General features: G+C 40.6%; 1 protein-coding gene across 9 annotated transcripts in view; it reads left to right on the top strand.

Moving 5' to 3' along the window:
- stpg2 (sperm-tail PG-rich repeat containing 2) overlaps nucleotides 1-22,841 on the top strand; it is a 751,871-nt gene that overhangs the window by 11,991 nt on the left and 717,039 nt on the right. For all 9 annotated transcript variants that reach the window (XR_010017760.1, XR_010017759.1, XM_063046887.1 and 6 more), the window contains exons 2-4: nucleotides 2,837-2,943; nucleotides 9,651-9,800; nucleotides 13,084-13,233. Coding sequence is in view for 7 of the 9 variants with exons in the window: in XM_063046887.1 (XP_062902957.1) it covers nucleotides 2,837-2,943; nucleotides 9,651-9,800; nucleotides 13,084-13,233 (407 nt within the window). In the remaining 2 variants the exon portion in view is untranslated. The remainder of the gene's footprint in view (nucleotides 1-2,836; nucleotides 2,944-9,650; nucleotides 9,801-13,083; nucleotides 13,234-22,841) is intronic.

The raw sequence follows: 22,841 nt of genomic DNA, 5'->3' as shown, positions 1-22,841 counted from the left end.
CACTGCCCTATCCACCTGTGTTGCCATTTTAAGAGAATCTAAATCCCTAGATCCCTCTGTTCATCAAATGGAAACACAGGAGACTACTTGAATCTGGAGCAACAGTCAATCTGCTGGAGGAGCTCAGCAGTGTAAGCTTCATTGGTGGGGAGAAAGCAGCTTCAACGCTTTGAGTTGAAGTCCAGCATCAGGGCTTGCAGATTGTTGTTGTGTTGTTCATCACTTGTTCCCGAGTAAGACCGTGACATCTTGTCTATTGTCTCAATAATAGATGATTCAAGGATCAGGCAACCGAGATTCGCGAGCTGGGAAGAAAATACATGGAGAATGGGAAGAAAAGTTCTTCATGTAGAGAACTGTGCCACTGTCTGAAAGGATGGTGAAAATAGCCATTCCAGAGTTTGAAAAGGGATTTTGAAAAGCATTTGAGGGAAAATAATCTCTTGTGTTATAGAGTGAGTATGGAATGGGACTGATCTACAAAGAGCTGGTGCAGACATTACAGGTAGAATGGCTTCCTCCCATGCTGTTACAATTTGTTGATTCTATTCAAGAAGGAATTATCCCAGAACGTAGGAAGGTTATGAAAATGTTTGATAGAATTGATTGTGGACGTCAGGAAGGGGAATTCGGGAGAACACACACCAGTCGTTGAGGAGCCAGCAAGTGATAGAAAGGATGAGTAGCTTCAGGTTCTTGGCTGTCAACATCTGAGAGGATCTAACTTGGGTCCACCATTGATGCAATTACAAAGCAGGCATGACGGTGGTTCTACTTGATTAGGAGTTTGAGGAGATTTGGTACGAAAGCAAAGACTCTTGCAAATTTCTACAGGTGTATGGTGGAGAGCATTCTAACTGGTTCATTCATCTCCTGATATAGAGGCTCTAATGCACTGGATTGAAAGTGATTGCTGAGGGTTGTAGACAGCCAGCTGCATCATGGGCACAAGCAGCCCACCATTGAGAGGTGATACAGGAGCCTAAAGACTCAGACTCAGGACTCAGCAACAGCTTCTTGTCCTCTGCCATTAGATTTCTGAATGTTTCATAAATACTGCCACATCATTCCTCTTTTGCACTGTTTATATTTGTAAATTATGATAAGTTCTGTCTTGCACTGTACTGTTCCCACACAACAACACATTTCACAACATGCTTCAATGTTAATAAAACTGATTCTGATTCTGAAGTTGTTTCCACATGTTTGTGAAACTAGGTGTCATATGATATATCCAATAGGGAAATATCCATTATTTACTTAATTAAATAATGAGTAACTAACTGTGTGTCACAAGCAGTTAGGGAAAATAAATTGAAGCATTTGATTTCAAACTAGTAAAGCCTAATACATAAAATGAGAAGGGAGTCATTGCCTGCAATGAGCCATATCTCCTCATTCCCTGCATATTCATGTATCTATCTAAAAGCCTCTTAAATGCCATTATTGTACCTGCTTCCCCTGGCAGTGCTTTCCAGGCACTTGCTATTCTGTGTGTTCAAAAGGAAAAATCTTGCCTGCTCATCTCCTTCAAATGTTTCCCATCTCACCTTAAACCTATGTTATATATCTACCTTGGGGGAGAAAAAGCTGTTCTCTCTCTACGCCTCTTGTAATTTTATAAACTTCCATCAGGTTGCCCCTCAGCCTCTAATGCTCCAGAGAAAACAATCCAAGTTTTGTTCAGCCTCCCTTCATTGCTGTTACTGTCTAATCCAGACAACGTCAAAGTAAACATCTTTTGCAATACACACGCAATGTGTTGGAGGAGCCCAGCAGGTCAGGCAGCATCCGTGGATGGGAACAAACAGTCGACACTTCGAGCTGAGACCCTTCTTCAGGTCTCCTGATGAGGGGTTTCGGTCCGAAGTGTGGGCTGTTTGTTCCATCCTTGGATGCTGCCTGAGCTTCTGGGCTCCTCCAGCACATTGTGTGTTGCTCTGGATTTCCAGCATCCGCAAGTACCTCTTGTGTCTATGATTTAAACCTCTTAAATTCTTCCTGTAATGTTGGGACTAGAACTGCACACAATATTCCAAATGTAGCCGAACAAAACTTTTCTTAGCCTCTATTATAGCATCAAAGAAAACGGCCACAAGGTTCCCCCAAGCAACATTTAGATAATGATTAATGTAGGTTGATTAAGGGCATTTGCCGTAACATGAAGGATCATTCCTCGTTCCTTGAAGCAGCTTTATGAAATCTTTTGCGAAGGTAGCTTTTCCTTGATTAGTATCTCATGTGGATGATGACACCTCCAGTGGTGCAGCTAAAAGTCTCAGTCTTGGTTGCTGTGGAGTGGGATTTAGAGCCACACGAATGCAAACAGAAATATAAACTGCTGGAGAAACTGAGCACAGGTCAGGCAACATTTGTGGAAGAAGAGGGATAGTCAGCATTTCTGTTCCTGATGCAGGGCCTCAACCCAAAATATCAACCATCTCTCTGCCTCCACAGATGCTGCCTGACCCGCCGAGTTCCACCAGCATGTTGTTTCTCGCTCCAAGTTACAACATTGGCAGTATCCACACAAATGTGATGATTTTGCATCTAGAATCCATCAATAACAGCTTTCCACAGGAGTGTTGAATCTTCTAATTTATCCTTCAAAGCTGGCATGCAATCTGATAATTTACCTGGAAGCCTCCCACCACTGTCTTTCTTTTGAATGGCCACCTAAACCTGGCAAGAAATTTGACTTATGAACAATATTTCTTTGAAGCTTTTCCAGCATTTTAAGAAGGAATGTTCACAATATTTTGTAAAACATAGATTGTGAAATAGCATGTTAACAGGGTTAAAAAAAAATCTCTAAGTTAGTTTTCTTTCATTACAGATGGATATGCTCCCTTTCTGTCTTTGACAAGCCGTGAATCTGTGCTCATTACACCGGGAGCTCTTCTGGCTCCAGGTCCACAGCACTATGACGTTAATCCTGTTCAGGTAGGATGAAGTCCCTGCCAGTTCTGTATAAAAGAGATAAGACGGCCTTATAAATTCAGCAAATATTTCCAAGTAATTGCGGAGCAACTTCTGGTATAGCTACTGTAGGCATATGACCTCTTTGTGCATGTTGGTTAGAATTCCCGAGTACATGTCATTGTAGATAGCTGATCATTAAACTCAATAGATTGATACAACGCTGAAACGCTGACTTTTGATCCCAGCCGCTGCCTAACAAATTTTTAAAGGTTTATTGCATTTTAACAATATGATAATGCTATTCACACAGATTATTAATGTTGAAAATCTCTCTGAAGCAAATCACTGATGAAAAAATATAGAAGTATATGCAGAAAATTATAAATTGCATAGATAGATTTTCATTGCTTGTTTACAGGTGAGTGTTTTACATGGAAGAGTCCAAAGCTTTTGTTATCTTAATGTGTTTTTATAACATTTTTATTTCATTAGAATTAAGTTACAGATTTTCTACATCGTATATTATACGGGTAATTCTTCTACAACAGTCACCAGTTCAAAGCCCAACTTATCATGTCATGATTGAATTAAATAAGTCCCAATAAGTGGTGAACCAGCATTCATAAGTGACCTTAAAAGCAGTTAGGTTGTCACCAAATGTCAGCTTATTTAATCCTATGGATATGAATCAGGATGCCATTCTAAGCTGACTTGTGCGTGTGATTGTAAGGTCCTCATTGTGTCATAAAGTCGCAGATACAGCTGGTCCTTCACTGCACAGTATCCATGCCTACAGTTAAATATCAGTCCACACTAATCCTATTGACCAGTTCTTGGTCCAGAGCCTTCAATGGTTTGACAATTCAAGTACTCCTCTAGATACTTCTGAAATGTTTCTTCAGTGTCACTAACTTCAGTGTAATTAGCTTTTAGTAATTGCCTTTACCAATACATGAATATAAAAGTAATGGAGGGCAATGCATGACACACAATAAGAGGATATTTAGTATAAAATGGTGTCAAGATCGACACAACATCATGCTGAATTGATCCATATTCTATGTCCTAAATAATTTCTTGTCTGTGTTGTGTCTAAGTCAGGAGCATAGTAAAGAGAAATTGAAGCAAAACAGAAAAATGCTCAGGCATTTTTATAGACAAAGAAGTAGAGTTAATGTTTCAGAAAACCCTACGTCAGAGCTGTAAAAGTAAGAAAACTTGTTAGTTTTAAGTTGCAGAGAAAGAGGTGAAGGATAGGGTAAATGGAATATCGCTGATATGGAGAGACCGGTCCTGCTCAAGTGACCTTTGTGCTTATGGATGACTGATCTGGTAGGTTGATTCAGGAAATGAGGATGCCTGGGATCCAGAGTGAATTGCAAGTTTGGATTTGGAACTGGCTCGCTGGTAAAAGACAAGAGTGGGGGTAGAAGGCTGTTTTTCTGGCTGGAAGTCCATGTCTGGTGATGTTCTGCAAGCAGTGGTGCTGGGAGCTCTGTTTTTTCTGATATATATCAATGACTTGGGTGGAAATACAGTTGGATGGATTAGTAAGCTGCAGATGACAGCAAGATTGGTGGTGTTGAGGGCAATATAAAGGACTGTCAAAGAAAACAATGGGATATAGATTATATATATAGAGATATAGCTGGAGAAGTGGCAAATAGAGTTTAATCTGGACAAGTGTGAGGTGTTGCACTTTGGGAAGACCAATGAGATTGAAATGAGATGGACCTTGGGGTTCAAGTGCATAGTTCACTGAAAATAGCCACACAAGTAGATGAAGTGGTAAGGATTTTAATGTGGCTTTTTAGACAGACACATGATTGTGACAGAATATTGATGATACACAGGAAGAGGACATACGTTATAATTTGGCATTAAGATCAGAAGAATTCTGTTCTATGCTCTAGATAGAGAGAAACCAAACATCAAGACTTTTACATGCTCTAAATTGCAGGCTTGAAGTTGCTGAAACCTAAAACCAAAAGAAGGATGCTGGAAATGCTGAGCAGAACAGGCAGTGTCAGGGGACGGAGAAACTGAGATCATACTGCAGATGGATAACCTTAAATAGAATTGGCTAATTCTGATACGAACAGGCAAAGCAAGTTATCTGAAATCGCTGGATTTGACAAGGCTGTGGTGTGCCCAGATGGAAGATGTTGTTCCTCAACATTTCAATTTAAAGTAAATTTGCTGTCGAAGTATGTTTACGTCACCAATACAACCCTGAGATTCGCCTTCTTGCAGGTGAATCAGTGAAAAGCTGCACACCAAGACTAACAAGCTAATGTACAAAGAAGACAAGCTGTTCAAATGAAAAATAAATAAGTAAATAAATAATTCTGAGAACATGAGTTGTAGAGTGGAACAGCATGGAGGTTGTTTCATCTTTTGTGGCTCTTTTAAAAAAAAAGGCCAATCCCTTACAATTTCCTGATTAGAGCCATTATACCATGGCTATTTTCAACTGTGCAGAATAGCTTTACAATTTCAACAAGAACTGGCTCATCCAATTTTGTAAAGATGCACACAAAGCCTCTCCAGGTTTTTCTGCAGGATTTATACATAATGGATTTTTCCAAAGCTCTATATTGCTTGTATGAGAAACATAAAACAAATAACTGTTCTTACCAAAAATTACATTGTAATGGTGCCAGTTAGCAATTTATATGCATTTTACTTTTGGTATATAGGTGAATTAAATCAAATATATAGTATTATGCTTCCACTTTGTAGCCTGAGATCCATTAGCGGCAATACAGGTTACATAAATTTTAGTCATCACAATTTTAAAGCATTAAAATCAATCATATATTCTTTACGATCATTAACAAATTTCTTGCACATTAAGTGGTTTATTATTAGAAAATAACATTCTTGCAAAGTCTCCAGGAAATAATCTGCTGATTAATTGTTATTTCCATACTGTTTGTCAAATTAATGATGTAAAGAAAATTGACATTCCAGCAAAGCTGTGCCTCTACCACAACTCTTTTATAGATAACAGCTGAAGACTTTTTAGAGGTCAGGAGATGACATTTTCAACAGGATCATTGCCCACTTGAAGGCACTTGTCTCGTTTGGGCTACATAATTTATTAGAGGTTTGTGTGTCTGGTAGCATCTTTTGCCCCTCCCTAAATTTCAGTACCTTAGATTGTTAGACCATAAAACCATAAGACAGAGTAGAATTAGGCCATTCAGCCCATCGAGTCTACTCTGCCAATCCTTCATGGCTGATCCTGGATCCCACTCAACCCCATACAGCTGCCTTCTTGCCATATCCTTTGATGCCCTGTGTGATCAGGAAACGATTAACTTCCACCTTAAATATACGCACGGACGTAGCCTCCATCACAGTCTATGGCAGAGCATTCCACAGATTTGCTACTCCCTGGCTAAAAAAAAACTTTCCTTACTGCTGTTCTAAAGGGCCACTCCTCAATTCTGAGGTTGTGCCCTCTAGTTCTGGATACCTCCACCATAGGGAACATCCTCTCCACATCCACCCTATCTAGTCCTTTCAACGTTCGGTAGTTTCAATGAGATCCCTCAGCATTCTTCTAAATTCTAGTGACTACAGGCCCAAAGCTGCCAAACGCTCTAAATATGTTAACCCCTTCATTCCCGGAATCATCCTTGGAACCTCCTCTGGACTCTTTTCAATGACCAACACGTACTTTCTGAGATATGGAGCCCATAACTGTTGACAATACTCCAAGTGCGGCCTGATTAGTGTCTTATAAAGGCTCAGCATTATCTCCTTGCTTTTATATTCTATTCCCCTCGAAATAAATGCCAACTTTGCATTTGCCTTCTTTACCACAGACACAACCTGTAAGTTAACCTTCTGAGTCTTACACAAGGACTCCTAAATCCCTCTGCACCTCTGAAGTCTGAACCTTCTCCCCATTGAGAATATCTGCACTATTGGTTCTTTTACCAAAATGCATCATCGTACATTTCCCAACACTGTGTTCCATCTGTCACCTTTTGCCCATTCTTCCAATTTGTCTAAGTCCTGCTGCAATCACATTGCTTCCTCAGCTCTACCTACCCCTCCACCTATCTTTGTATCCTCTGCAAACAAAGCTATCCATTATCTAAATCATTGACAAACATGTGAAAAGCAGTGGTCCCAATATTGACCGCTGAGGAATACCAGTAGTTATCGACAGCCAACCAGAAACGGCCCCTTTTGGTCACACTTGCTACCTCCTGCCTGTCAGCCATTCTGCTAATCCTTGATGGGCCATTTTAGAGCGGGGGGCCAGTTAAGAATTAATCACATGGCTGAGTGCCTGGAGTCACTTATTGACCAAGATGTGTAAGGAGAGCAAATTTTTCTTTATGGGGTATCTTAAGTTCTAACTTCTCCAGAATTTAATTGTATTTAAATTTGTTATCTGTCTTGGTGGGACTTGAATTGGAAATTTTGCAATGATCTTTTGAGGCATTGGATTGGTGGACACCTGTCTGAGTGTTGCTGAAAAAAACTACCTTTGCTCAATGTCAGGAAAAACTAAAGTGCTGATTATTGACTTCAGGAAGGGGAAGGATGGTGAACATGTGTTAGTGATTTTTTGGGTTAGCACATATAGCAATAAAGTTTAACTGACTTCAGCCACCAGCATTCAGATTCAAATATGAACTCTGGATTAAGTCTAAAATGCAGCTCTGATCAATGGGTTCCAAAGAGCCGTCAACCAAGTTAATTGGAAGAACAGACGATGCTGAATCAAATTTGTTACTTGTGTGTATTTGGGTGTCTGTAATATAGGTACGAAGAGGAAGGTGTGATGGTGGGAAAAATCCAGGCATTTGAAACTGTTACATATAATTCAAAGGAAGCATTGCAAAAATGGAATTGTCCTGTGACCTTAGCCTGAATTGTCCTTTGATCCTTAGCATATAAAATATCATGCAGTGTTGGGTCAGGCAGAGCTCTTGCTCCGAAAGGGGATCGATCTCCCCCTCCTCCCCACCCCTATTGAGCAGCAAGTACAGAAGTCTGAAGTCCTACACCACCAGGTTCAAAAACAGCCTCTTCCCTTCAACCATTTGTTTTTGAACCAACTATCAAAACTCTAATCACTACAGTTTAATAATGTGATGACCATTTTGATCACTTTGCACTAAAATGGATTTTTTTTTTAGTTCTAATTGTGGTCTTTCTTGCAAAAATTTTGTACTGTATAATTCGAACTTGTTTTATGTCTTTTTCTTGTGAATGCTGTTTATATGATACCATGTGCCCGTGATACTGCTGCAAGTAAGTTTTTCATCACATTTGTATATGCATGTACACATACATATGACAAGAAGCCCAGCTTTGACTTTGGTTTGTAACCTGGTATTGAGCTATCACAGTTACAGCTCCAGATATTGATGCAACCTGTTGCCATTCAAAGCATAAAAGCAACTCAGGTCTCTCTCTTTGGAGCCATTAGAAGTATGGAGTGCACCTGGTGTCTTTTTGGCCCTGCATGACTGTGCTGCTCTTTGAAAGAATTACTAACTCATCTCACACTTCCCTTTTCCAAAGACTCTGTGTTCCAGATCATAATTGGCTATGGGCTATTGAACATTTCTTATCTCATCTCCTTTTTGCTGGTTAATCCTGTTTGGATTTTAATGGTGAAGAGTTTTGAAAGACTTTTGTTTTGTCTTTGTTACCTTGGTGGATGTCCACTTGATAAAACCTGCTAGCAACAACAGTGATGTGCATTAAGTTAATGAAAAGTAAGGAATAAATTTTGAGAGGCAGGATTTAAGATTGGTTGTGTGCATTGTTTGCACCCAGTACTGAATTAGGGTCTAAACTAGTGTATTAAGTGGAAATATGGGTAGGTTTTGCATAGGTCTCTCCACCTGAGTTTCTTAGAGTAAGTAGGTGATCACCAATGCTCTTTGGGAAAATCTGCCTGTCAACCTGGTGATCTAGGCTCTATAGCATTTTGCGTAGTGGAGACAAAACCCAATCCTCCTGTGCTTCAATGTACTGGGAAGGTTGTCCTTATAAGCCTTCCCACTGCTGAATATTACAACAGGAATGTTGGAGACACTAGCACTAGACCAAGAGTATAAGGACATATTGTATAGATTACGCTTGATGTCTTTTGAGTATAGAAGATTCAGTGAGTTGTTTAGCGGGATCTGGAAGATAGAGAGAAACTATTTCATTTGTGGAGATACTCCAATGCAAACTATTAGAATTGATTTTCTTCACAAAAAGGATGGAAGAAATTAAAAATTCTTTCCCCATATTGGAAATTGGCTATCCAGTGAAAGTTTCAAAACTAAGACTGGTAAATGTTTAATAGGCAAAGCACACAAAATGCTGGAGGAAATCAGCAGGTCAGGTAGCATCCATGGAAATGAACAGTCCATGCCTTGGGCTGAGACCCTTCGTCAAGACTGTTTAATAGGCCTGAGCATTAAGGAATAATGAACCAAATTCATAGAGGTAAAGCGAAAATGCTGAAAACACTCAGCAGATCAGGCAGCATCTGTGGAGGTAACATTGTCCTTGATCTGACCGAAAGGCAGGGATGTTCCAAAAGGTTGAATATGATCCTCCTGTACTTTTGTTCTTGAGTAACATACTGAAGTCTAGTTAAGTAGACCACGTAGTAGCCAAAGGACTCATTCTGCAGCACCTGATCTTGTTTGTCTGTGTTAAACCTGACACAGTGTTGCGATTATCCATATTTTGAATTTCAGGAGCACATCAAAGGAGGGCAGAGCATGAAGAACAGGGAGGCCCGTTTCAAAGAAGCTGGAGCAGACTTACCAGGACCTGGTTCCTACGATGTGAACCCAATGAACCTTGCTGAGAAAATGAACAAAGCACCCAAGCTACACTGCACGGCGGTGAGCTCTAATCTCTTCCTTTCAAAAGCTTTTGTAGCTCTAGAACATGAACCCACTCCATCAGACATATGGCAGCGTATAAAGGATATTGACAACGTTTCTACAGCATAGCAGCCTCAATCTCTCCTTGGTGGTTCTATGAAAGTAACTAACTTTTGATCCCACTGTGTTACCAGTGGGTTGGAAGCGGGGAGGGCTTTGTGGCAGGATTTACAACTGAAAACATTGTACTTATTCAAGTGTTTATTTATCCACTAAACAGCTGGGTCCACTTTATAGCAGCATCTGTTTTACTGCAGAGTCTATTTAACCGCAGGATCTGTTTTACTGCAGAACTTATTTTATTGCTGAATCTATCTTACAGCAGTCTGTTTCATCAACAGAGTCTGCTTAGACACACGGTCTGTTTAAAGCACGTCTCCAGAAATTACCAGCAAGGAAAAAAAATTGAGTGAAATTAAAGGGATAACAAATAGAACATGAATAAGCCATTTGGGCCCTTGTTTCTGATAAATCATTCAATAAAATCAGAATCAGAATCAGGTTTATTATCACCGGCATGTGCTGTGAAATTTTTAAACTTAGCAGCAGCAGTTCAATGCAATGCATAATATAGAAGAAAAAAAAGTAGATCAGTTACAGTATATGTATATTGAATAGATTAAAAATCGTGCAACATCAGAAATAATATATATTAAAAAAGTGAGGTAGTGTTCACGGGTTCAATGTCCATTTAGGAATAAGATGGCAGAGGGGAAGAAGCTGTTCCTGAATCGCTGAGTGTGTGCCTTCAGGTTTCTGAACCTCCTACCTGATGGTAACAGTGAGAAAAGGACGTGTCCTGGGTGCTAGGAGTGTTTAATAATGGACGCTGCCTTTCTGAGACACTGTTCTTTGAAGGTGTCCTGGGTATTTTGTAGGCTAGTACCCAAGATGGAGCTGACTAAATTACAACCCTCTGTCGTAATCGGAGTCAGAATCAAGTTCATTTATAAAGATCATGGCTGATCTTTAACCTCTGCTCTAATATTGTATCCTACTATCAACAAATCAATCCCCTTTTAGGACCAATTTTGAGTTTACACCCACACCGAGTAGCTCAACACATATCTTTAGACTTCTCTGGAGCAAGCTTGTTCGAAGTGCTTCTGATTTTCTGTTAATATCTCTGTTTTGTATAATCTTATCAGATGAGCCCCCAAAAGCCAACTTGGATAAAGAATTTTGAAGATTTACTGGTCTCTCTCTGTAGTATTTCTTCTTATGGCTGACCTCTTATTTCTTGAGCCTATGATGCCTTCCCCCCCGCCCCCCAATATCATCCAGTGGAAGCCTCAACCCTGAATTTACCCTGCGAACCACCGTAAGAATTTTGTATGTTTTAATCAGATCATCCCTCATCCTCTGGAGTGCATAGAGTCAGAGATAAACAGTATGGAAACTGGTCCTTTGGCTCAACTTGTCCATACCATGCCGCACACAAAACGGTGAAGGAACTCAACAAGTCAGGGAGCGTCTAAGGAGGGGAATATACAGATGAGGTTTCAGGCCGAGTCCGGATGAAGGGTCTTGACCCGAAGCTTTGACTGTTTATTCTCTTCCATGGATGCTGCTTGACTGCTAAGTTCCTTCAACTTTTTGTGTGCATTACTCAAGATTTCCACCATCAGCAGAAACTCTTGTATCTGCGATCAAGGTGTCTTCCTGGTTTAGTCCCATTTGCTGGCATTAGTGAGTTAACCTCTAAATGTTGCCCGACTATACATCTGTCTTAAAGTCTTTTAAACATTTGTACCCCCAACACTGAGCCAGTCTTGTTCACCTCTCCTCACAAGATAACCCTCTCATCTCAGGAATCAGCCCCAGCACAGATACTGAGAGCAGCATGAACTCCAGATGTAGTAGATGGGGAAATTTGCCAGCATGCACAAAATCCAAGCCTGGATATGCTGTAACACTGTGCAGTGCAATAAATGTGAGGGAAAGCATAACTCTCTGACTTTTCAGTAAGTTCCTTTCTAAGGAAGGCCTCATGGGTAATGTAGGAGGAACTCAGCAGGCCAGACAGCATCTATGGAAAAGAGTAAAGTTGACGTTTTGGATCGAGACCTTCTCCAGTCATGTTGATAAATACATGGAAGTAGCACAAAGGGAAAGCAAAACAAAGTGAAGAATGTAGAGTTACAGCCGCAGAGAAAGTGCAGGGCAGGTAGACCAGTAAGGCGTAAGTGTCCTTCAGCTCAACTAAATGTTATGCTATGCATGTCAGTCACAAAGTTAAACCAATCAACATGACATATAACATGAATGGACAGATTCTTGAAACAGTCACCGACCACCCAGATCTTGGTGTTGAAATTAGCAAGGATCTTAACTGGGCATCTCACGTCAATCAGATTACAGCCAAAGCAAATAAAATGTTGGGTATCCTGAGATGAAACCTCCACTTGTGTAGTAAATCCGTCAAGGACATGGCATACAAGACACTCGTCCATCCAAAGCTTGAGTATGACGCGGCCATATAGGATCCTCATCAAGCTAACAATAAGAAGTCCATGAAAAAATCCAACGCCGTGCTGCTCGCTTTGTGTTAAACGATTACAGCAGGAAATCCAGTGTCGCCAACATGCTTTCTAACCTTCAATAGGAACCACTTGAAAACCGATGTATTAAACTACGGTTAATTTTCATTTTCAAAGAAGTTCACAACATCACTCCATCAAACATCCAAATTCGTCACAGGGTCAGTTCAACTCGACAGCAAACTGGGCTTCACATATGGGAAACTCCTTCATTCAATAAGATTTGCTACCAGTACTCCCTCTACCCAAGATCAACAAGAGAATGGAATCTTCTGCCGCCAGACCTGCGCAGTATTTCTGACATTAATATTTTTAAAGATAGACTCAATCAAATCGATTTGGGGGATCTAGTCAAAAAAGCTTATTTTACAATTTAACTCGCATGCCGTTCACACCGACTGTGCGTTAAAGCAGCTGTCTGGCAGTGCTTGCGCAGTACCAAGCAGAAGCAGAGGTGCCATGATGAGGTTGAGCAAGAGATCACCTTTATCGTGCAAGAGAAGTTCATAGTTAATTTGAATTGGAACTATGACTCTATCTTCCATTAAAAACTGGTAAGTCTGATAGTGTCATTGCAGGTTACATGCAAACTCAGATCAAGTCACATTAATAAGGATCCATTGTCTAATTTCAGTTGAACAATAATCAAGGCTGTGTGCTGTCATTATAAAGATAATGGTTTTCTCTTCTCTCCACTGCAGTTAGTAATGAGCCCTGCAGCTAGTGCACCATCGATTCCTGCACCAAGCCAATCCTACGGCTACGAAGAGGCTGAAAATGGTGCTCTGTCCAGACACCTACCTCCTTCCAGAGACATGTCACTTGGGCCCGCCTATTACAGCCCACAATACGTGAGTAACAGCAACGTAGCTCAGTTGGACTAAAAAGAATGAAGTTAATTAAATGCAAATCTATTTTGTTGAACTTTTCTTTCTTTGCTGGAATATGAATGAAAAGAAAAGCATTTATAATGAATAAGTTGGTTTATTATTGTCACATGCACCAAGCTACAGTGAAGAACTTTGTTTTGCTGCCATCTTTACAGGTCATTTCATCACTGCAGTGCATGGAGGTATTATGTGGGAAAACAGTAACAGAATGTAGAGTAAAATATCACAGTTCAAGAGGAAGTGCAGTGCTGCAAACAATAAGGTGCAAGGCCATGGCAAAGTAGACTCTGCGGTCAAGAGTCCTTGTTAAAGAACTAGGGGACCATTCATTGGTCTTACGATGGTGAGATAGAATCTGCCCTTGAGCCAGCAATATGTGCTTCAGGCATTTTTATCCCCTTCCTGATGGGAGAAGAGAGAACTTAATATAATCATGTAACAACTAATAGAGAAGCAAAACAAAGCTTTGCTATGGTACCTGTCTCAATCATTTCCTCTAGCAGCTCATTCCATAGACACACCACACTCTGTGTGAAAAGATTGCCCTTTAGGTCCACTTTAAATCTATCCCCTCTCCCCTTAAATCCCCCTACCCATTCACTTCATCTATGTCCCTTGTGACTTTATAAACCCCTATATGATCACACCTCAGCCTCCTAAGCTTCAGGATAGGTAGCATGATGAGGCACAAGAGACTCTGCAGATGCTGGAAATCTTGAGCAACACACCCAGATTGATGAAGGAACTCAACAGGTCGAGCAGCATCAATGGAGGGAAATGAACAGTCAACACCTTGGGCCAAAACTCTTCATCAGGACTAGAAGGGAAGCGGGTGGAAAATAGAACAAGGTGCTGTCGGAAGGTGGAGGAGCACAAGGAGACAGGTGAGACCAGGTGAGGGGGAAGCTGGGTTAGTGGGGGACAAGCGACGAAAGGAGATCATGTGAGAAGCTGATGGGTGATAGCTGAAAGAGAGAAAGGGTTGAAAAAGAAGCAATTTGATTGGAGAGGATAGTAAACCATGGAATAAAGGGAAGGAAGTGGGGAACCTGAGGGAGGCAGCTCATGAGGGAAGGGGAGAGAAGGGCAACAGACTGAAGGAGAACAAAGGGGTGGAAGAAGAAGAGAGGTATGGTTACTGGAAGTTAGAGAATTCAATATTTATGCTGAAAGGTTGAAGACTACTAAGAAGGGTAAAACTAAAATTATGAGGGGTATAGACAGAGTAAATGTGAATAGGCTCTTTCCACTTAGGTTAGGAGAGATAAATACGAGAGGACATGGCTTTAGGGTGAAAGGGGAAAGGTTTAGGGGGAAAATTAGGGGAACCACTCAGAGAGTGGTGGGAGTGTGGAATGAGCTTCCATCTGACGTGGTAAATGCGGGCTCACTCTTAAGTTTTAACAATAAATTGGATAGGTACATGGATGGGAGAGGTCTGGAGGGTTATGGACTGGATGCAGGTCAATGGGACTAGCGGAATAATGTATCGGCACAGACTAGAAGGGCCAAATGGCCTGCTTTCTGTGCTGTAGTATTCTATGGTTCTCTGGAATAGAAGGTGTGGCTCCTCCAACCTACATCTACCTTCATCATGGCAGTAGAGGAGGGCATGGACAGATATATCGGTGTGAGAATGAGAAATGGGTGTCAACATCTCTGAAGACAGAGAGTTTGAGGAGATTTGGTATGTAAAATACCATGACATTTGCCAATGACATTAAACCTGATTCTGAAGTGGAACTGAAATTGTTGTCCTTTGGAGATTCTGGCTGTGGCAATGGACAAAGCAAAGGTATTCAATGAAATGGTCCCCAGCAATGGTGTGGAGTGCAATTCAACATCAGCATGTTACCCAGTTATGGACACAATAATGAATAAAGTAAGCTCTTAGACTGAGAGCACCAAACAACATGCCGGAGTACCTCAACAGGTCAGGCAGTATCTGTGGAGGGAAGTGTACAATCCATATTTCAGATCGAGACCCTTCATCTGGATGCAGATGAAATGACTTGACTCAAAATGTCAACTGTCCATTTCTCTCTGCAGATGCTGCCTGACTCACTGAGTTCCTCCAGCATCTTCTGTGTTGCTCCAGATTTCAGCACTGCTGTCTCTTGTGCCTCTCCCTGGATTGAGAGTCTGGCATTTCTTCTGCCATACTCCGTGTACAGTGTGTACCATTCAGGTGACATTTGCTTTGATGACAACTTCTACAGCACCACCACTGAGAATGGAGAAGGCAAATGGGAAAAATTGGAAGAGATGCAGTGACAGTCAATTTGTCCCCATAAAGGTCCAAAACACAGCTTTGCAATAATATCCAGAGTATCTTGCTTCATTAAGTTGTGTTGGTTGGATGTAAAGTATTGGGCCTGAATCCAAGGAGAATTATTTGGAGTGTACCTGATAAAATACCATTTAATAAAATGGCAATGCGATGTGCTTTACTTTCAGCTCCTTTACGGGAAACTTAGCCTGGCAGCATGCACTGTGTGCAGCATAATCACATTCAATACACTTTAATCTATTAGCTCAAAGGTAGACCAAATCAAAAGGATTTGATTTAAAATTAAATTGCTGGATAGTAGTGTCACTGCAGGGCCATTAACTATCTCCATCATTTCACTTTGATTTTCAAAATTACTTCTGGTAAACTAGTTCAATGGCAAGGAATTAGACCCAGGCAAAATAATAGATCGCTTTCCTGGAAACTGTAGTCTTTCTGGCTTGTTCTCACATCTTAGTGTTGAGGGAACGTGCTTTAATCAGTTGTTTTCTGTGAACTAAAGCTAACACCCTTCATTTGGTGCTTCTGATGCAGAAGGTTGTATGTTCAAATTGTTGGTGGACATTCTGGTGTGGTACTGAAAGGTTACCTTAGTGTGGGAGCTTCTATCTTCTGGATGAAGTTTTCAGTTGTCCTCTTGGGTGGACATACTGTAATCACACAAGGGTAAGTCGAAACTGATAAGAAAAAACTACAGTGCTGGAAGTGTTCAGCCCATCAGGCAGAATCTGTGGATGAATAAACAGAGATAATGTTTCAAGCTGATGACCTTCAGAAAGATTGCCCAGTACAGACTGATCTAGATCAAATCAAAGTTCAAAGCAAATGTATAAATTTATAAACCAATCAATCTCACCAAGAGTAACAGACTAAAGTTTGGGACATATCACTTTGCAAACTCACCTAAGAGCTAAAATTTCTAAGCGCTGAGGTCAGATTTAGTGCCTTTGTATTAAATGGTATTGTGTCAGATGGGAACAGCACAACGGAGAAAGGTCATTTTGTCCATTGCATCTGTGTCAGTCCTTTCACTCATTCCTGTATATCCCACTGCATTTCCTTCTCTTCTCAAGGATCCTTTTGTATCTTCTGCTCTTTCAAAGTCATCTCACCTTCTGTGAAATGATAAACTATCAGAAGAACCATTGATAGAAATTTGTTGCCATGGTGTAAGGCTCAAGGACCTTGGTATTCCACTCAGTCTCAGTTTCCTTGTTGTCTATTTGCTGAATAGTAATCTTTTCAACGTTTTCTCCAAGTGATGGGATTCTTGACTTTAATATTAAATCAAAACAAAAATATGGGAAATACATAGTAGGCCAGGCAGCATCTGTGGGAAGCAAGCAGAATCAATTAACTGGCTTTTCCTCTCACTTTGAACTGGTAATGTTTTGTTAGAAACATAGAAAACCTACAGCACAATACAGGCCCTTCAGCCCACAAAGCTGTGCCGAACATGTCCTTACCTTAGAACGACCTAGTCTTACCCATAGCTCTCTATCTCTCAAAGCTCCATGTACCTATCCAGGAGTCTCTTCAAAGACCCTGTTGTTTCAGTCTCCACCACCGCTGCTGGCAGCCCATTCCACGCACTCACCACTCTCTGAGAAAAAAATCTTACCCCTGACATCTCCTCTCCTACTTCCAAACACCTTAAAACTATGCCCTCTCGTGCTAACTATTTCAGCCCTGGGAAAAAGCCTCTGACTATCCACACGATCAATGCCTCTCATTATCTTGTACACCTCTATCAGGTCACCTCTCATCCTCTGTCACTCCAAGGAGAAAAGGCCGAGTTCACTCAACCTATTCTCATAAGGCATGCTCCCCAATCCAGGCAACATCCTTGTAAATCTCCCCTGTATTTTGCTGAATACAGGTTTGGAGAGAAAACCAGGCAGAAGTCTTCACGCATAGCAGATTTCTCATTTTTTTTAATGATGTTTCAAGATGCCTTAGCTGAAGAAATATTTTTAAGTATGCCTACTACTGAAATGGAGATGACATTAGCAGCCAATTTTATGGATGCATGGAATTGTACACTGCAGAAACCAATCCCTTGCTCCACCATGTCCATACCGACCACCAAATACCCATCTACACTCATCCCATTTGCCAGCATGTGGTCTATAGCCTTGCCAACTCAAGTACTCATCATAATGTTCCTTAAATGTTGTGGGTGTACCCCCTACCTCCAGCAACCACCTCGACTGTGTGTCGCAGATTCTAACCGAGCTCGGGGTGAAAAGTTGCTCCTCAGAATCTCTCTAAATCTTCTATCCTTCACTCTGAACCTATGCCCTCTAAATTTTGTACTCTTTATGGGAAAAATGTCTCTCATAATGTTGTATACCTCTATCAGGTTTTCACTCGGCCTTCTCCATGACAAGGAAAATGAACCCAACCTGTCCCGTTTGGCCTCATAATTGAGACTCTCCACCCTGGCGAATCTCCTCTGCACCTACTCAAGTGCAGTCACGCCCTTCCTATAGTGTGGTGATCAGAGCTGTACACAGTAAATCAGTGTGGCCTAATTAATGGTCTATAAGATGGTACTCCTGCTCGTATACTCTATGCCCTGGATAATGAAGGCAAGTATTCCATACGCTTTATGTTTTTCCATTTTTGGGATGCTGGCCTCACGATGAGGCGGGCCTGAACTAAATGCCCATGAACATGGTAGCTGGCCAAGCCTTTCAGAATTGACCACATTATTGTTGGTTTGGAGTTATACCTAGGACAGATCAAGTAAGGATGGCAGATTTACTCCGCTGCATTGATAAAGCAGATGGGTTTTTAACAACAATCTGGGAGTTTATGTTCGTACTACAAAACAAGCTGGTCATTTCTGAATTCCAGATTTTAACTACATTTAAATTCCTTAGCTGTTGTCGTGGAATTGGAATTCAGGTCTTTGTATCACTAGTCCGAGCCTCTTAGTTATCCACTTAGTAGTCTAAACAATGCATCGCTACAGGCTGAGTGTGCCTTATCCAAAATGCTTGGGGCTGGAAATGTTTTGGATTTTGAACTTTTTCAGATTTTAGAATATATAATGAGAAAGCTTGGGAACACCATCATTTCCAACTCTGAATTTATGTGTTACCGGTAAGCAGTTTTGTCTTACACTTGTTAAATAACAGTAAGAATTATTACATACCATAATATAATTTTCATAATATAATGAAGATATAATATGTTCAGGGTAACAAAAGCAGCACACCAGCATCAGGAGAATACCTAAATCAGCTGTTGAACAACAAACAACGGCAGGCTTTCAGTCTCCACCCACAATGCCGTGTATTTGTATTTTTTCAGGTTTTATGTACAGTATTAAAACAATCAACATTGTAGATTTGTGCTTGTGTTATATTTTCATCAGTGACACTTAAAAAATGTAATGCTGTTACGTAAGGTACAAAAACCATAAGCATTGTAGACTTGTGGTGCAAGATTATTGTGATCAACAGACACTTTAAAAATTTAATGCTGTTCCTTTTCTTAAATCTCTGCAACCAGCCGGGTGAATATTCACAATTACTTTCAATTTTCAGTTCATCATGATAGATCTTTGCTTGTTTCATGATCAGCACACTGTTAAGCGGCATATGTTCACTCCAGATCTTCATTTTTCACTTTATGCAGTGTTTTTCTATTTTTCATTAACTTCTGTTCGTTACATATGTTCGCTTCTCAGAACTGTCTGTGGTGTGCAGAGATCTACCTGATCATCGCCCGGGAACCTTCCCAGCATCTTGCGGAATTTTCCATTTGTGACATCATGTCAGCACTCAGAAAAATGTTTGATTTCAGAGGTCGGAATTTCAGATGGTTGGGTACTCAGCTTGTATTGTGCCACTTTGTTCACACACTCAGGCATCTACAACTCAAGTCAAGTTTATTGTCATGTGCTCAAGTACCGGTACAATAAAAATCTTGCTTACAGCAGCATCACAGGCACAAAGATACATACAGAAAATAAATTTTATGTAAAATTTACAAGACAATGAAACAAGAGGTAAAAAAGTGTGCAAAAGGTGTAAAAAGGTATAATCAGGGACACATCCATGGTAGTGCAAGAGGTAGTCTGTAATGTTCCATTGCTGAGGTGATGTTAGGGTTGTGTGGATTGGTTCACAAACTCAACAGCTGTAGGAAAGCAGCTGTTCCTGAACTTGGTGATGTGGGACTTCAGCTTTCTGTACCTCCTGCCCAATGATAGCAGTGAAAAGAGGGCATTACTAGAATGGTGGGGAACTTGATGGTAGATGCTGCCTGCTTGTGGCCACTCCTCATTTAGATCCTGTCAATGGTAGGGAGGGTTTGCCTGTGGTACACTACCCTCTTCAGTCTCTTTAAAGATGAAGTAATCAGAGGTAAAATCCCTCACTGTCTGAAACCATGAGATCTTGTGAACATGTGAGGTTCTGGGCATGCTCACCCCATTACAAGGCCATGTTTGTACACTTACAGAAGACTTCAAGCTTCATTTCTTGTTCAAGGTCTGTTCTAACTCACAACAATAAATTCTTTTAGAAATGTTAAAGGATAATCATTGTCCAGAACACTTGGGGACTCTTCTTTTCAATGGTGAGACCTCTTATGTCCACATGAAATGATACCAGTTTACTGCCCTTCTCTTTGCTGGAGTCTCACCCCAACTTTTTGTGCTAAAGTCTCTGGAAATCAAGCTGAGGACAGAATTAACTTGTGTACCCTCACCACCTTCCTTAGTTGAATGGCTCCTTTTGAAGGTCCTACACAACTGAAGAAATTTTGTGTGAGATCAGCAGGAGAGAGACTGATACCTATAGACTGTATCCCAGTAAGATGAAAGGCAATGACAATAATGGTGCATTATTGATACAGCTCAGCAGATGGCAGTAGAGGTATATGAGTGCATTTTAGTGAATAATGGGAAAATAGTACTTGGATTCGGTATCAAACTGTGTCCAGTTTGTTGTAAAGCAGAGGTAACCTATATTGATTGAGTATTGCAGCAATTCAAATCCAAAGGTTACAATGCTGTAAACTCAATTTATGTGTTGTTCTGAGCATGCTTACCCTGTGAAGAAAGAACATCCATTGATATAACACACTTTATAAGCTCAGAATAATCTAAGATACTTCACAGACAGTAATTCATTTGTTTTTGTCTGCAGCCACTGCTGTAATGCAGGCAACATGGTGGTCAATTTGTACACAGCAAGCTTCCACAAGGAGCAAGATGATAATGACAATTTTTGAGAAGGCCTGGTGGAGAGGATAAATCTTGGGCAGATCACTAGGATAAATCTTCCCCTCTTCTTCACAATGGAACTGCAGGATCTCTTCAGTACTTAAGAGGACCTCAGTAAGATACTTCATTGGGAAGACAGAACTTCTGATAATGCACAAATCTAAATAGCATTGCAAGGAGGACCAATCTGAATTAAGAGCTGGAGGGGGACTTCTTGTAAGAGAGGTACTTTGGTGACAGTAGCATTGTGTCCATTGGTTCTATTTTACTCCTTTCCTCCCATATCCCTGCGATTTTCATTCCCCAAATACTTGTCCAGTTTATTGTCACTCCTTGATGTATGGACCTGAATCTGGAATTTGTTGCCATGGAAGGTGGTGGAGGCCAAGTCATTGGGTATATTTAAAGCAGAAGTTGATAGGTTCTTGGTTAGTAAGGACTCTAAAGATTACAGGAAGAAGGCAGGGGAATGAGGTTGTGGGGAAAATAAATCAACCATGATCGAATAGCAGAACAGACGCGATGGACCAAATGGCCTAATTCTGCTCTTTTGTCTTACGGACATATGGACAGGATGTATTTTTGAAAACCTCGAGCAAAGTTTCATCAATTGAAAATGCAGTGCAAAACGCTTTTCTGGGAATTTTGATACCTATAGTGTATTCCTATCCATGGAGCTTGTGTGCTATTTGATACAGTGAGAAATAGCTTCTGAAATTGAAGGCTCCTATCCCAAAGGGTCAATGATATTATAACAAAGATTCGTAAATTGAAGGCTGGTAAGCTGAGGAATATCTGTATTAGTGGCCATCTTATATTTATAGCCTGAGACTTTCGACTGCTCCATAAGTAGAAACATTACCTCTCCTTTTACCCCATCAGTCCATCAATTTTAGCAGGTCACCTATTGATCATTTCCTTTCTAGAGAAAATAATCCCAGTTCCTTCAACCTTTCTTGATCATTGCCTTTTCTCAATATTGGTAAATGGTCTTGTAAAGATTTTCCACCTTCTCTAGGATTTTTCTATCTCTTTTCGTTCCCCCTGTAGCAGGTAGAGCACAACTTTGCACAACACAGCCTGTCTTGTACACGGCAGCACCACTGCTTAAATGGACTGCACTGATGTGCTGCCCTTTGTCTCATGGTATTTAATAAATACTCTGCTGCAATTTCTCTGTAGGCAAGTTTAGCAAAATTATTAAAGCAAGCAGCTTCACCCGAGAAGAATTGGTGACATGGTCATGCTGGGAAATGGGAAGGTTAAAAGTATGCATTATGCAGAAAGTGGTTAGAATGTGGAACTCATTACCATAATTAAATAGCTATATTTGAAAGAAGATAGAAGAACACTTATGAAGGAAAAGAATGGAAGGATATTTTGATCAAATAGTCAACGTGAAGCCCCTCCCATGCCTCATCAAATCACCTTCAATTTTAGTTTCAAGTCATGGTGTCCTTTTTGGTTAAAGTAAACAGGGCTACAAATTGTATTCATTCACAAAATAATTGCCTTCAACATATACATTTTAATTGCAAGAGCAGTAGTGTATGGAATCTTTAATGCACTGAAGTTGGAGGGATTGATTTTGTGATTTTGTAATTTTTTAGAATGCCTCTTGCAGAAAATTACTGCCAGCAACCTCTTCCCTAGAAATTAATCCCTGGTAAGAAACGCTATACGTACTGTGTAGTAACAGCATCACGCTCTGCTTTTGAAATTTGGTTCCATTCACTTCAATTAATCAGTGGAACCAAAATTCAGAAGGCAAAGCCTAAACTGTAAACACATGTTTTCTACTACTGATTCCGGGTTGAATTTCGTAGCATTGTAGTTTGTCTGTTAGTGCCCTTATACCAGGAATTTATTGTAGTAGGAAATCTAGTTCAGATTCAGGAGTGTTAGGCTTGTGATAGACCTCTAATTAAATGCTTGGGACTTCGTGTTATTTCCCAAGTGATTCCAGTATATGGTTTTCATTGGTTCCAGTAAAGGCTGGTCTTAAAATTTCCCGAGCTTCATCCTGTGCAGAGACCATTC

Source organism: Mobula hypostoma, chromosome 4, assembly GCF_963921235.1.
Source record: "Mobula hypostoma chromosome 4, sMobHyp1.1, whole genome shotgun sequence".
NCBI classification, from domain to species: Eukaryota; Metazoa; Chordata; class Chondrichthyes; order Myliobatiformes; family Myliobatidae; genus Mobula; species Mobula hypostoma.
Note: the sequence above shows the minus strand (reverse complement) of the source record. Positions and strands in the feature narration are given on the sequence as shown.